The 15513-nt window shown below is 52.3% G+C and overlaps 2 protein-coding genes across 5 annotated transcripts in view; one reads left to right on the top strand and one right to left on the bottom strand.

The window, feature by feature from the left end:
• Positions 1 to 3821: 3821 nt before the first annotated feature.
• RXFP4 (relaxin/insulin-like family peptide receptor 4) lies at positions 3822 to 5043 on the top strand. The gene has a single exon (XM_011992716.1). It carries the CDS (start codon positions 3837 to 3839, stop codon positions 4956 to 4958), a length of 1122 nt encoding a protein of 373 aa, XP_011848106.1. The 5' UTR covers positions 3822 to 3836; the 3' UTR covers positions 4959 to 5043.
• A 3955-nt stretch (positions 5044 to 8998) lies between these two features.
• ARHGEF2 (Rho/Rac guanine nucleotide exchange factor (GEF) 2) overlaps positions 8999 to 15513 on the bottom strand; it is a 65935-nt gene continuing 59420 nt past the window's right edge. For 3 of the 4 annotated variants that reach the window (XM_011992719.1, XM_011992718.1, XM_011992720.1), the window contains exons 15-22: positions 15083 to 15283; positions 14570 to 14689; positions 14373 to 14440; positions 14195 to 14230; positions 13937 to 13987; positions 13264 to 13707; positions 12734 to 12917; positions 8999 to 10161 (exon numbers count right to left, since the gene is read on the bottom strand). In XM_011992719.1, the coding sequence (XP_011848109.1) occupies positions 10088 to 10161; positions 12734 to 12917; positions 13264 to 13707; positions 13937 to 13987; positions 14195 to 14230; positions 14373 to 14440; positions 14570 to 14689; positions 15083 to 15283 (1178 nt within the window). In that variant the 3' untranslated portion in view covers positions 8999 to 10087. The remainder of the gene's footprint in view (positions 10162 to 12733; positions 12918 to 13263; positions 13708 to 13936; positions 13988 to 14194; positions 14231 to 14372; positions 14441 to 14569; positions 14690 to 15082; positions 15284 to 15513) is intronic. The other variant, XM_011992721.1, reaches the window with a different exon arrangement.

Raw genomic sequence — 15513 nt, forward strand, 5'->3', positions numbered from 1 at the left:
CCTCGTGATCCGCCCGCCTTCGCCTCCCAAAGTGCTGGGATTACAGGCGTGAGCCACCGCGCCCGGCCAAAAAAAAAATTGTTTTTAAGTCTTCCAACCCATGAACACAGTATGCCATTTATTTGGGCCTTATTTAATTTCCCTCTGCAATGCTTTGTCATTTCAGTTTACTGGGACTGCACATCTTTGTTATATTTTTCTTTTTTTTTGTAGTGCTCTGCCAGTTTTACTTTGGAAAATAAATGAGATGTATAATTCTTACTGCCTTTGCCATTTCTCTGTAAATCTAAAACTATTCCAAAACATAAAGTTAGAAGGTGGTGGGGGGAGAGACTGATTTATTTTATTTTATTTTATTTTATTTTATTTTATTTTATTTCATTTCATTTTATTGAGACGGAGCCTCGCTGTGTCGCCCAGGCTGAAGTGCAGTGGCGCAATGTCGGCTCACTGCAAGCTCTGCCTTCCGGGTTCACGCCATTCTCCTGCCTCAGCCTCCTGAGTAGCTGGGACTACAGGCGTCCGCCCCCGCGCCTGGCTAATTTTTTGTATTTTTAGTAGAGACGGGGTTTCACCGTGGTCTCAATCTCCTGACCTTGTGATCTGCCCGCCTCAGCCTCCCAGAGTGCTGGGATTACAGGTGTGAGCCACCGCGCCCGGCTGAGAGACTTATTTAGAACCTGCCCCTTAGCATTGGAGCTGCCCATACCCCTTACCAATACTGGAGATTTTCCCCCAGTGTACCTTGGCAGACGTATGACAGAATAGAGATGGTGGCTGCTTGGGTTGATGTGAGCTTAGGGATTTGGATTAGGGGTAGGTTTCCTATTCTCACCATTTGTAGTACCCCCAAGGGTTTAGTTTCTGTCCCCTCTACTACAACTGTAAATGCAAAGCTCCCTCCTCTCTGTGCTCTGTAGAGTGATAACTCAGTCCCTTCTGCCTCCTCTCCAATTCCTTTTCGGAGACGCCGTAGCCTGGGCTGTGAAGGGCAGGGACAGGGATGTGGGGCTGGAGAGAGATGCCGGCTGAGGGAGGTGTGGCTATTCAGGTGACTGAGGGGACGGTTTGGCCCCTAGAGGTCCTTTTTATGGAAGGCAGACACCATAATGTACCACTACCGGTCCTTGGACTCTGAGATGGAAGATGGCACTGGTGGCTGACTGAGCGTACTGCCTATGAGTTAGTAAAAACAAACAGACAAGAAAATGGCACTGGCAAAGTCTGGCTCTACAGGGTAATATGAAGGTGGGGGACAGCACGAGCATTTTTGCTGAATCTAGTTCCTCCTCATCTCCCAGCAGCTGTGAGTGAAGAATCATCTCAAAAGGTGTTGTCACTGTCCCTCCATCCACGTCCTGGCACTGTGTCCCTCAGGGTTCGTGATGTAGTGGCCAAGACTCCTATTCTAGGAGTCAAGAGACTTTTGTCTCAAACCCTGACTCTACCGTCACCTCCCTGGTGGTCTTGGGCAAATCATTCTCATTCTACATAAAATAAGAAGTTGAACGAGATGGTCTGAAAGATCCCTTCGATCTAAAAAGTTTATTATTTTCTATGAAGAGTGTGACTATATTTTTTGTTTTTGTCTCCCAGCATCAAGCACAGTGCCTGGCACACAGTAAGGGTTCAGGGAATGCTGTGATTAGTGAATGAACGAAATGCTAGACAAATGAAGTTCTTAGACACGGCCAGCTGGTGGCATCACCTCTCTACATAACCACAAGGGGTTGTTGCTAGTCTCAGACCAAGGGAAAGGCTTAGGACTAGAAACGATAAAAAGGTAAAGAAATGATTGGAGGACCAGATGTTTGAAATGAATAGCACAACCCTGGAATTCTGGTCTACTTTCTTTTCTCTGAGTCAATAAAGAAAATAAGTCCAAAGCATTAAGCAGTTTTTGTTGTTTTTTTTTTTTTATTTTTGGGGGGGAGACGGAGTCTCACTCTGTCGCCCAGGCTGGAGTGCAGTGGCATGATCTCAGCTCACCAAAATTTCCACCTCCCGGTTCAAGTGATTCTCCCACCTCAGCCTCCTGAGTAGCTGAGATTACAGGCACCCGCCACCACGCCTGGCCAATTTTGTATTTTTAGTAGAGACGGGCTTTCTCTATGTTGGTCAGGCTGGTCTTGAACTCCCAACCTCAGATGATTCACTCACCTCAGCCTCCCAAAGTGCTGGGATTACAGGCGTGAGCCACCTTGCCTGGCCAAGCAGTTATCTTAACTGCCAGATTAGCAAGGTAATTCTGGGTGGGCAGAGGAGTAGACATGGCCACGAGAGACAGTGACAACACAGTCACACAGGAGCAGCCACGAGGCCAGGAGGTAGCCTGTGGGGCTCACCTGACCTCAGGCTGGGCACTCCCCTTCTGCCACCCCCTTTATAATCATCCCTGGTTCGAAAGCCCCAATATGTTGGCACCCAGCCTGGATCACTCTCACCTCTGGGTTTCTCCTATGTGTTCACAAAGCCCACTGCTGATTTATTGTTGCAAAGGGCCCCTCTCTTCCCTCCGCACTCCAAGGGAACCGAACATCGAACGTTATCTTAATTAGCTGGCAGAGGACAAGAAGGGGCTGAATATATTGGAACCCTTGAGAAAGCCTTACTCTTTTACCTACCCGCCTCCTGCCTTCTCTTTGTCCCCATCACAGCTCCTTCTGCAGTAGGTAGAGATGTAGGCAATGAAAGGGGAGGGCCCAGTGAAGCATTTTTTTTTCCAGTTATGTTTGAGATCATGGGGAGACAGGATGAGGTGTGGTGAGGGCGTATCTCAGGATCCTTAGCTCTGACATGGGGTTTGCAGGAGCAAGTAGGGGGACCGCTGGGCTCTGTCCACAGACTAGAGCAGGAAAGGAGGAAAGGGCGGCGATGGAGGTTAGCAGGAATATTTAATTATCAGGAGCAGGAACAGAACTGAGGGCATGCCCAGGTCCATGCAGGCCCTCACAGGCCCAGTGTTCCCAGTGGGGAGGAAACAGGAAGCTGTGACTTCCTTTCTCTTTTCCCTCCCTGCTGTTAGCCTCAAGGTTACTGCTGCTGAGATGAATTCCAACCTGTTTTAGTTGGCACTGTTCCCTGGGCACGGTAATAGCCTCTCAGTACCCTTCTGCCACAAACACCTCAAACTTCTCCTTTGAAATAATATTCATACAAATTGTTATTTCACACGTATTCTCTCATTTCATCATGCCACTCCTGTGAAGTACTTACCTGAAAATTTTAAGCAAGAAACTAGGTTTACGGGAGTAAAGTAACTCTCCCAGTCACATGGCTAGTGAGTAGCAGGTCTGGGACTCCGTAGCCTCTGCTCTTTCCTCTCTTGGACACCCATGCTGATTCCCTGCCTCTATGCCACCTCCCAGGCCCCTTCCTTTGGGCCTCAAGGGAACACTTTCTGCAGAGGAGGGAGGCCTCTGCACGCTGTTCGGAACAGAGGCAGCTCTAGTTTGGTTCCTGTTATCTCTGGGACAGGGAACCTCCAGCTCTCTCCCTGGGGTGGAGGCTTGGGGCTGCCCTCCATAGTGAGGTAACTCTCCCTTCTCCCCTCCCGCTCTGCCATTTAGAGTCCCTCTTACAGGCAGGCGCATGCGCATATGCCCAGGCTCGGCCTCGCCCTGCCCCACCCACCACCAATCTTGACCAACAGGGAGGTGGTGGGTTGTCCTTTCCACACCCCTCCCTCTGAGGTGTGGGCGTGGGCCAGGGCTCACCAGAGGCCCCAGAGGACTTAGTTCTAGAGCCTTCTGCCTAGAGCCTTCAGTGGCCTCTGCCAGTCTGGCAGATACTTGCAGACCTCTCTTCTCAGCGCCACCAATCTCTGATGCCCTGCGATGCCCACACTCAATACTTCTGCCTCTCCACCCACGTTCTGGGCCAATGCCTCCGGAGGCAGTGTGCTGAGTGCTGATGATGCTCCGATGCCTGTCAAATTCCTAGCCCTGAGGCTCATGGTTGCCCTGGCCTATGGGCTTGTGGGGGCCGTTGGCTTGCTGGGAAATTTGGCGGTGCTGTGGGTACTGAGTAACTGTGCCCGGAGAGCCCCTGGCCCACCTTCAGACACCTTCGTCTTCAACCTGGCTCTGGCGGACCTGGGACTGGCACTCACTCTCCCCTTTTGGGCAGCTGAGTCGGCACTGGACTTTCACTGGCCCTTCGGAGGTGCCCTCTGCAAGATGGTTCTGACGGCCACTGTCCTCAACGTCTATGCCAGCATCTTCCTCATCACAGCGCTGAGCGTTGCTCGCTACTGGGTGGTGGCCATGGCTGCGGGGCCAGGCACCCACCTCTCACTCTTCTGGGCCCGAATAGCCACTCTAGCAGTGTGGGTGGCAGCTGCCCTGGTGACGGTGCCCACAGCTGTCTTCGGGGTGGAGGGTGAGGTGTGTGGTGTGCGCCTTTGCCTACTGCGTTTCCCCAGCAGGTACTGGCTGGGGGCCTACCAGCTGCAGAGGGTGGTGCTGGCTTTCATGGTGCCCTTGGGCGTCATCACCACCAGCTACCTGCTGCTGCTGGCCTTCCTGCAGCAGCGGCAACGGCGGCAGCAGGACAGCAGGGTCGTGGCCCGCTCTGTCCGCATCCTGGTGGCTTCCTTCTTCCTCTGCTGGTTTCCCAACCATGTGGTCACTCTCTGGGGTGTCCTGGTGAAGTTTGACCTAGTGCCCTGGAACAGTACTTTCTATACTATCCAGACGTATGTCTTCCCTGTCACTACTTGCTTGGCACACAGCAATAGCTGCCTGAACCCTGTGCTGTACTGTCTCCTGAGGCGGGAGCCCCGGCAGGCTCTGGCAGACACCTTCAGGGATCTGCGGTCGAGGCTGTGGCCCCAGGGCGGAGGCTGGGTGCAACAGGTGGCCCTAAAGCAGGTAGGCAGGCGGTGGGTCGCGAGCAACCCCCCGGAGAGCCGCCCTTCTACCCTGCTCACCAACCTGGACAGAGGGACACCCGGGTAAAGGGCGCAAGCTGAACACGCTCCTCTTTCTGAGATCCACCAAGTGTAGGATCGTCGAGTCCTGGGGAGAAGCTGCCCTCTCTGCCAGGCTGCAGCGCCTGCAGGGAAAAGTCTGATCTTTGATCCCCAACTCTGGGTGTGGTGAATGGGGGAGGCGGGGGCCCAGATCAGAGCTGGGTGTGACAAAGCTTTAAGTCTTTATTTGGAGATGGGAAAGAAGAGGATCTGAGAATAAACCTCTGGATTATCCACAAATTGTCTTGACCTTTTATCCCAGTTCCACCTCCAGTGCAGTATGGAACAAAAGGATTTGTTGCTCCATTTCTGCCTTCTGCAAAAATATCTAGAAACACTTCCCTAAGGCTTCTAGGCTAATGAATCAGAGGTCAGTGCCCCTGTCCCTCTGTACCCACTCCCCACCTCAAAACAGGGTATCCCTTGTCTTTCTCCAGGATCAAGGCCAAAAATGTCTGCGTCCCCTGTCCCCACTTTACCATCTCAGTGGTGACCACAGAAACTTGCTGCCCACAGAGACCTCAGCTGCAAAAGCTGTAGTTCCCCTGAAGGGATGCCAGGTGTGGGGTACTGCTGGAATTCCCAGCACCTGCCAGGGCCTGGGTGTAAAACCCTGGTGCTGACAGAGTGCCTGTGTGTCTCCCCTTGTATCAGGATTTGAAAGAAGTGAAGATAATGACAAATCAAAGATGTAGGGGGCGCAGGGTGAAGGGAGGTGAGAGATTAAAAAGGGGAGGGGGCTGGGAGAACAGGCTGCAGGTAGAACCAGAAAAGCGGAGACCTCAGAAAGTGGTGCTACTCTTCCTCCCTGCTCCAAATGCAAAGCCCAGAGTATCAATTTGAGTGTCAGAGCACCTGGATTCACACCTTTACCTCCAGCACATTACTTTACCTTTTTGTACCTTACTGTTCTCAACTGTAAAATGGGCTACTGAAGATTTAACAGTGAAATACACTGTTAGCTATTATTTATTTATTTATTTATTTATTTAATTTTTTGGAGACAGAGTCTCGCTCTGTTGCCCAGGCTGGAGTGCAGTGGTGTGATCTTGGCTCACTGCAACCTCCGCTTCCCGGGTTCAAGCGATTCTCCTGCCTCAGCCTCCCAAGTAGCTGGGACTACAGGCTCCCACTACCACGCCCGGCCGATTTTTTTGTATTTTTAATAGAGACAGGATTTCACCATATTGGCCAAGCTGGTCTGGAACTCCTGACCTCTAGTGATCCACCCGCCTCGGCCTCCCAAAGTGCTGGGATTACAGGCTTGAGCTACCGCACCCGGTCGAGCTATTATTCTTACACCCTGTGTAAAATGGAGACAGAGAGAAAGGAGGAAATAAGCGCACAGCTGGGAGATGGGGATGGGGAACCATGTCTCATCTGGAATGGCTGTATATGCTCTGAAGTGGGGTATAATGAAAGTCTCACATAAAGAACTCAGAGGTTGACCCCTAAGCCCCTCTTGAAGGTGTGTTCTTCAGGATAGGGGCTCCTCTTTGGTTCCTGTATTGAGATGCATCAATGATAAAGGTTAGCCATTAGAAGGATTTTCTGGGAGGCAGACCCTAGAAAGGAGGGAGGCAGAGGGAAGATGAGGTAGAGCTCCCACTTCCACTGCCCCACCCCCAGGCTCTCTGGCATGACTTGTAACCTATGAGGACACAGGCTGCTCAGGCTCCTGGGGCAGCAGCTGGGAGCAGTGCCACCTTATTAAGTGCAGAGCCCCCTGTGAAGGGAAAGGCCACAGTGCCTCCAGGTGCCCCCTGTCCCACTTCCTTTAATTGCTGGGCAGAGGAGGCTCCAAAGAGGCACCCAATTCACAACAGATTAAGCAATGTGAAAGGAACTTAATTAGCCTCTTGTTTAATTTCCTCTTTTTGATGATGTTTAAACTAGTTCCAAAACTCCAGGTCTATTCCTAGCCCATGCAGGCAATGGAAAATCCCTCCCCACCTAAGCACCCATCTTCCCACCCCAGCAGCTCCCTCTGACGGCTTTGCTGGGCTCCGGATATTGGCTCCTCTGGGGGCATCTCTGCTTTACGGGCCCCAGAGGTAAATATTGACAAAGTGTACACAGGTCCAATTGAGAGACAAACGCATGCACAAAGACCTACTCTTGTGGGGGAGTGGAAGGAGGAGGGTGCAGCTGGAGGATGGAGAAGGGAGGGCTGGGCAGAGCAGGCAGCCTGGAGCTTCTCTTGGAATGGAAGGAAGGCAATGTTTTGGTGAGAACCTGGTCCCTGGCTCCCTGGAACACAAAGCCAGATGGCTTTGAAACTTCAGCAGGAGGGACAGAGGTTAAGGCTGTGGGTTCCCAAAAGTGGGTTAGGGAGGGGACAGGGGACACAATGGTCAAAGATGTGAGGAAGGGGCCTAGCTCTCAGGAGTAACCACATCAGACAAATGCTTGTGCCCCATGTTCTAGGGCTGAAGATTGTGTGTGTGTGTGTGTGTGTGTGTGTGTGTGTGGGTGTGCGTGCGCATGTGTGTAGGAGGGGGTTGGTACAGGGTGGCAGAAGGGACAGCACTGCTTGGAAGAAAGCAGCGGGGGACTTCACACCCACTCTGGGCTGTCTCCAGGTTTCCGTGTTCTGTCCTGTCCTGACCAGCATCTCTCACTGGATCTGTCGGGGATTCTAGGAGAGCCTGCATTCCCCTTTCTTGGTGGTCTCTGCATGCTATCTAATATCCTCACCCCACCCCCACCTACCTTCCTTTCCCACCTAAAGGTGCCACCCTCACAGCTTTGGGTCTGAGCTGCTTCCAGCTGACCTGGCAGACAGCTGCTGAGCCCTGTGTCCCTGTGTATGAAATCTGAAGCCCTGGTGTTTGTTTTTTTTTTCCAGGCAGGGTCTTGCTCTGTCGCCCAGGCTGGAGTGCTGGAGTGCAGTGGCACAATCTCGGCTCACTGCAACCTCTGCCTCCCGGGTTCAAGCAATTCTCCCACCTCAGCCTCCCAGGTAGCTGGGACTACAGGTGCCCACCATCACGCCTGGCTGATTTTTGTATTTTTAGTAGAGATGGGGTTTCACCATGTTAGACAGGCTGGTCTCAAACTCCTGACCTCAAGTGATCCACCCAACTCAGCCTCCCAAAGTGCTGGGATTACAGACGTGAGCCACTGCACCCAGCCAGCCCTGGTATGTTTAGGCAGAGTAGCCAAAGGAGAAAAGTGGTGGACTGGAACTAAGAAGGCCAGCCCCCTCCTGGCCTAGCAGGCTTTGTGCACCTAGGTTTCCCTGCCCGTAAAATGAGAACAATTCCCCATTCTCAGGATCCCCTTAATGGCTGAGAAAGCACCTTGTAAAGGCTTGATGTTGGTGGATGAGAGTTACAGAAGGGGAGGGTGCTGGCTGCTCACCCAGCCTGCTCCCTACGTGACTTCAATTCCTTTTTCTAGCTGAGGGCCTGAGCCCCCTTCTGCTAATCTGACCCCACAGGCTCCAGCGGGGATGTGAATTCATACCAGCATTTATACAACCCTAGACTCTCACCTCCTCCCCTCCCCCCACAACCCCAAAGTAAGTACCAACCGGAAAACAGGAAGTAAAACCAACTAAAACCAAGAACTGAAACCAGCTCATCTCTCACTGCCTCTCAAAGAGGGACAGTATATGAGCAGCTCCTGTGACGGGTAACCCCAGGGCCCGACATCATGGAGATGAACAAGGGCCCTGTGGGGGCTAGATCTGACAATGAATGACACTGGGGATGGGGACAATAGGTGGAGGTGATTGCTGAGCATGGCATACAAATACGACGAACACACATTTCCTGATACTGGAATTCCCAGCATTGGAACCTGTGTGCCCCCTTTGTTTCTATCCTTGTGTTTGTGAATTAAAAAAAAAAAAACAAAAAAAGATTTGCAGTGGTTACTTTTGTCAGTGCCCCCTCTCTTCAGTGAGGCAGAGGCTGTCCTTGTGGTGAGAGGAAAAGGCCCCTTTCAGAGGAACTTAGGTCACTGCCTGGTTCTCTCCTACCATCCTCCTCAGAATTGGCAGACATTATGGGAGACAGTACCTTATGGAGTTCCAGGTTTTTAATTTTCCCTGATATATTTTTTTTAAAACAACAAAATTGGCAGAAAAAAAAAAAAACAACTGGGGCTGGTCGACATTTGGGGGCAGGGGTTCCATTGAAAAATCCCCCAAATTCACGCTGAGGTTTCAGGTCACGGTTGCTGAGGTGGAAGATGAGGTCAGGGCTCCTGGAGATTTCCCAACCCACCCTAGAATTTGTTTCCAAATGGCTGGGGAATAGGTCAGTATAGGTCCCCCCGTTACTGCAGATGAAGGCAGAAGTCATTGTCTCCCCTACCCCTCAACTTCTTCAGAGATGTGGAGATAGGAGGCTTCGATTTCTAATTGCCTACGATCTCTTAAAAATATAAAACACGTGCAGTTGACTTTGGTACAAAAAAGAAAACAAAACAACAAGAAAACATTCTGGTCCCTGTGGGTTTTTTCCCTCACCCCCAACAAACCATTATGGCCACCCCAACCTCTATTCCATCAACTCCAAGAAGCCAGGTTATCTCCCAGGGCTTCCATGAAGGACAGCGAAAGGGAGAACAGCAGTAAGAGGTTGAGGGGAGAGGAGAAAGGGACATGGCCCTGCCCATAGCCCTCCTTTATTTAAAGGGCAGTTAGGGTTTTGTGGCTGCAGTCTCTCCTCCAAGACGGATGTTGCAGGGGAGGGTTGTTAGGGCAAGAACCCAGCAGTTGTGGATGAGCCTGAATATACCCCAGTAGTGTTCAAGGACAAGGCCCTCTGATCCCTATGGCTTGGTTCCCATGTCCCTGGTCCTTTAAATCTCCCCTCTCCCCCCATAACTAATAAACAATAAATAAATAAATTTTCCTAAAGTGGAGGGAAGAAGGCATGAACCACTGGCATCTGTGGTGTAGCTTTCGGATGCCCCAGGGGGTGTTGTGGCCTAATTCCCCCAGCTTCTTAAATGGCCCCAGGTATCTAAGGATCCCAAGAGCTGGCAAGGACAATCTGCAGTTCTTTCAAATGTTCCCTCATCATTGGCAAATTGGAGTCCCCAAGGTTAGCCCCCCTCAGTAATGTTCTTCAGTGGGGCACAGGGCAGGGGTGAGGGGCCCCCTTAGCTCTCGGAGGCTACAGCCTCCCCGTCGCGGCTCTCCGTCTCCTCCGGGATGTCCTGCATTCTGGTAAAGTCTGAAGGGGGACAGGACAAAGCCAGTGAGTGAGCAGAGACTCCCATGAGGAACTGTACCCCTATACTAATGCCTCCCCATCTGCAGGCTCAGGGGGCTCTGGGGCTGTGAAGGGATGACAGGGTTCTGTAAATTCTTGGGTGAGAGGAAAACCTCTGGCAACACAGTAAGTGAGGTATCCACATCTAGGAACCAGATACACTTTTACAGTATCCAAAGATACAATCTGATTAGGAAAGTACAAAATACTTTAAGGTTAGAGCTTTTGGTAATTTTTTATTTCATGAACCAACTATAAAAACTTGAAGGTCTTTGAAACTTTTTTTACTTGAAAAACTGGCCTAGTGGCTCATGATTGTAATCCCAACACTTTGGGAGGCCAAGGTGGGAGAATCACTTAAGGCCAGGAGTTGGAGACCAGCCTGGCCAACATGGTGAAACCCCATCTCTAGTAAAAGTGCCAAAAATTAGCTGTATGTGGTGGCACGCGCCTGTAATCCCAGCTACTCGGGAGACTGAGGAACAAGAATTGCTTGAACCTGGGAGGTGGAGGTAGCAGTGAGCTAAGATTGTGCTACTACACTCCAGCCTGGGTGACAGAGCAAAACTCTGTCTCAAAAAAAAAAAAACCAAAAACTATATCTTCCCAGGCACAGTGGCATGCACTTGTAGCCCCAGCTACTTGAGAGGATCACTTAAGCCCAGGAGTTTGAGTCCAGCCTCGGCAACAGCACGACACCCTGTCTCTAAAATAAAAAATTTCAGAGCGAGATCCTGTGTCTGGGTCTCCTGATCTCTTTCTGTCGCCCAGGCTGGCGCAATCACAGAGTACTGTCAACTCAATCTGCTGGGCTCAAGCGATCCTCTCACCTCACTCTCACTGTCTGTAGCTAGGACTACAGGCGCACGCCACCACACCTGGCTAATTAAAAAAATTTTGGGGGGCCAGGCACGGTGGCTCACGCCTGTAATCCCAGCACTCTGGGAGGCCAAGGTGGATGAATCACCTGAGGTCAGGAGTTCGAGACCAGCCTGGCCAACATAGTGAAACTCCATCTCTACTAAAAAATACAAAAAAAAATTAGCCAGGTGTGGTGGCGCATGCCTGTAATCCCAACTACTCGAGAGGCTGAAGCAGGAGAATCACTTGAACCCAGGAGGTGGAGGTTGCAGTGAGCTGAGATCACACCACTGCACTCCAGCCTGGGTGAGAGTGAGACTCCATTTTAAAAAAATAAAAATAAAAAATAAAATAGGCCAGGCGCAATGGCTCACATCTGTAATCCCAGCACTTTGGGAGGCCAAGGTGGGCAGATCATGAGGTCAAGAAATAGAGACCAGCCTGGGCAACATGGTGAAACCCTATGTCTTCTAAAAATACAAAAATTAGCTGGGCATGGAGGCATGTGCCTGTAGTCCCAGCTACTCGGGAGTCTGAGGCAGGAGAATCATTTGAACCTGGGAGGCAGAAGTTGCAGTGAGCCGAGATTTCACCACTGTACTCCAGCCTGGTGACAGAGCGAGAATTCCATCTCAAAAAAAAAAAAAAAAATTTAGTCGGGCATGGTAGCTCACGCCTATAATCCCAACCTGTTGGGAGGCCAAAACAGGTAGATCATGAGGTCAGGCGTTCAAGAACAGCCTGGCCAACACAGTGAAACCCCGTTTCTACTAAAAATACAAAAATTAGCCGGGCATGGTGGTGGGTGCCTGTAATCCCAGCTACTCGGGAGGCTGAGGCAGGAGAACTGCTTGAACCTGGAAGGCAGAGGTTGCAGTGAGCCCAGATCACACTACTGCACTCCAGCCTAGGCAACAGTGTAAGACTCCGTCTCAAAAAATAATAATAAAAAAATAAGTAATTAAATTAAATAAAAAAATAAAATAAATGAATATTTTTTTTGGTAGAGGAGGTGGGTCTCACTATGTCGCCCAGGCTGGCCTCAAAATTCTGAGCTTAGGCCGGGCGCGGTGGCTCAGGCCTGTAATCTCAGCACTTTGGGAGGCCGAGACGGGTGGATCACGAGGTCAGGAGATCGAGAGCATCCTGGCTAACACGGTGAAACCCCGTCTCCACTAAAAAAATACAAAAAAAGCCAGCTGGGCGAGGTGGCGGGCGCCTGTAGTCCCAGCCACTCGGGAGGCTGAGGCAGGAGAATAGCATAAATCTGGGAGGCGGAGCTTGCAGTGAGCTGAGATCTGGCCACTGCACTCCAGCCTGGGCGACAGAGCGAGACTCCGTCTCAAAAAAAAAAAAAAATTCTGAGCTTAAGCGATCCTCCTGCCTTGGCCTCTCAAAGTGTTAGGATTACAGGCCTGAGCCACCATGCCTTTTCTAAAAAAAATCTATTTTTACTTCTAAAGGTTGGGAATCACCAACCAGTTGGAGGAGGGAGGCCCCTCCTGCTTCTTAGAGTTCTACCAACCATTCATCATCAGACAAAACAGGAAGTCCCTCCCTAGAGTTACTATAAGCCTCACAGGTCAGTTAGGGCCCATTTGGAAGCCACAGCCCCAAGGCCTGTACGCAGGCTGCACTCTACCTCTGGTCCATGTCTCCGCCAGGGTCTCACCTCGTGGACTGTGGGGCGGAGACAGACGGCTGCTACCTTCCTCCTCGCTGCCAGTGTCAGGGTCACTGCTATCTTGCAGCCGCTCTTCAGGGCTCCCCAGTTCCTGCCTCTCTCGGTCCTCAAAGTGTCGATGGACAGAGCGAGTAGTGACAGGCAGATCCAGGCGGTCTGTGCCTCGGTTGGGCTGTGGACAGTGGGCAGGAAGAACAGCAGGCCAGGGACTGAGTAGTGTGAAGACTGGAGGTTCTGTTTGGCTGAAGGCAGCAGCTCTCCCCACTGGGGCTCACCCATGACTCCCCTTCAGGAGATCCACCACCAACTGGCCTCTTTCAGCACCACCACCCGAGTTAGTTTCCTCAACCCCTGCACCCATCTACATTTCTTTTCAGTTCTCCAACTAGTATCTCAATATCCTTCAAGTCGGTTGCCTGATTGCATTTGGGCTCAAATCCCCAATGGCCCAGTTTCTTTTGGGCTCCACGGACCCTTATGTCCACCCCAGGTCCGTTCACCACTGCAGGCCACCTTACCTGTGGGGGGTTGAAACTCAAGTACAGGGCATCGCCTGCAGGGAGGCTGCGTCGCCGAGGATCCACAGGTCTGCGGGCCCAGGGGGCCTCGGCTGGGAGTGGCTCGGTCTGGCCCAGGGCGGCCAGCTGCCTTCGAGCCTCTTCAGCCTCCCGCTCCAGCAGCGCCCGGGCCTGCTCACTCTCCCGGAGCCGGGCCTCCAGGCTGCCAGCTTCGGTTGCCCGTTCTTCACCTAGCCGCCGGCAGCGCCGTAGCTCCTCCTGCAGCAGCGCATGTTGCCGCTGCAGTAATGCCAGTTCTGTGGCCTGCTTTTCAGGGGCCACAGGGGCAGCCCCAGACCTGCCAGCCTCCCCATCCCGAGAGTTGGCTCGGCACAGCTTCTCCCGCCGCTCAGGGCCCTCAGGGAACCGGGCTTCCATCAAAGTGTCCTGCTGGGCCACAGCTGCCTGGGGGTAGAATGTGGGCAGAAGGGTTTATCAAAAACCCCTGTGGCTCTTCTACCCCTTGCCCTCCAAGGCCCAGGTCATCGCCCCTCCAAGGCCCAGGTCATCGCTCCTGGAGAGCTTGGGTTGGGAGGGTATTTAGAAAGGCCTGTTGGGATGACCATGCTCTACCTAAACAGGCATCTCTAGCCTGGCTCCTCCCCTTCCCCATTCAAGCCCTTGCCCTACTGACCTGTAGGCCATGTAGAAGTCCATAGAGATTGACCAATCGCTGCAACGCCTCCTGAGGACAGACGGGGTGGGAACAGGGCCCCAGCTTTAGGATGGGAGAACTGCCCAAAAGTTGAACAAGGGTAGGTGTGGGGACAGTAGGATCTGGAGACATACTTGGATGTAGACACTTTCCCCACCCCACTCCAAACTGGGTTCTAACTTCTTAGCCTAAGAACACCCTCCCTTTAGTCTCCTATACTATCAATTCCCTTCTCACCTCTTGGGGTGATCTCAGCTGATTTCCATTTCGATCCTGCAGAAATGGGCAAGAATGGGGAGTCAGCAGGCACACAAATCCTGGGTGCCTGCCCCTGATAGCTTTGTGTTGAGGATCCAGAGGCTGGCTGTCCCTCTCCCACCCTCTTGCCAAGTCCCAGAACCTCTTGAGGACCTACCCTCTGGCTGGAGTCTGAGTCGGCTCTGCACAGTTCAATGGAGCCATTGAAGGTTCTGGCCTCACCATCTGTTGAGAAGGAGAAAAGGATGGCTGAGCTTACTTCCCTGGGGCCCTGATACCACTCGATCCCTGGTACCACTCCACTTGCTTTGGCCCCTCCCACCTACTACCTTGGTCCCCTGCCCTGGTACTCACTGGCAGTGACCCCAGGACTCGTGTTACCACCGCTGTCTGGTTCCAAGGGCAGGGCTGGTTCTCGGGGTGTTAAGAGCAGTTCCACTCCTGGCCCCACCAGCAGGTCTTTCAGACCCTCCACTGTGGTGAAAGAGGAAGAGGTGAGAGCAGGAATGATACAGGACCCTGAGGGGAATGCCATTCACCCCTACATGTGGGGCACTCGGGCATCCAGGGGAATGCCCCCTGCACTGGCAGTGGGGTTTCACTCACACAACCACTGATGAAGTAAAGGGCAGTAAATGCCTATGAGGCAGCAGGAGTCCATGCAGCATGGACGATATGGAGCAGCAGTAAGGACCACACCTCCTCCCCTGCCTTTCCCAGGAACTGGCCCAGAAGAGGCACTCAGGGCTGTTTATGGTTCATGGGGTTGGCATCCCACTTGTCTGTGTTTGTCCATGTCTAGTCACATGTCCATATTCTGTGACAGTGAGTGCTTAAGCCTAGACTCTTCCCTGGGAGCTCCCTCACCCTCACGGATGGCATCCTGCAGCAGCCGCTCGCCACGAGGGGACTCAAGGGACTCGGAGCGGAAAAGGCCCCTGGGCAGGGTGGGCAGGGCCATCCCACTGCCACCATCCTCTTCGGCCTGGAAATGGGTCATCTCAGCAAACAGCCCAACCTTCTCTCGCAGCAGCTCCACCAGTGCCCGGTCCTTCTGCTGCAACTCCACTGCAGATAAGGAACAAGTGAGCCTATGAGAGGGCCTAGGGGATATGCAGGAGCGCCAGTAGAGGACAGCCCTAGGGGAAACGGGGTAGTGCGGGGCAGTGTGGCAAGACTTAATTTTGTTATTTTGGCATTTATTAAAAAAGAAAAAGGTTTCTAGGAGCCAGGCGCGGTGGCTCATGCCTGTAATTCCAGCACTTTGGGAGGCCGAGGCAGGCAGATCACAAGGTCAG

The sequence above is a fragment of the Mandrillus leucophaeus genome, unplaced genomic scaffold (assembly GCF_000951045.1).
Source record: "Mandrillus leucophaeus isolate KB7577 unplaced genomic scaffold, Mleu.le_1.0 Scaffold418, whole genome shotgun sequence".
Lineage (NCBI taxonomy): Eukaryota > Metazoa > Chordata > Mammalia > Primates > Cercopithecidae > Mandrillus > Mandrillus leucophaeus.

Bases quoted from the DNA above. Each gene is read 5' to 3' on its own strand.
- RXFP4 (XM_011992716.1), top strand. From the start codon at position 3,837: ATGCCCACACTCAATACTTCTGCCTCTCCACCCACGTTCTGGGCCAAT.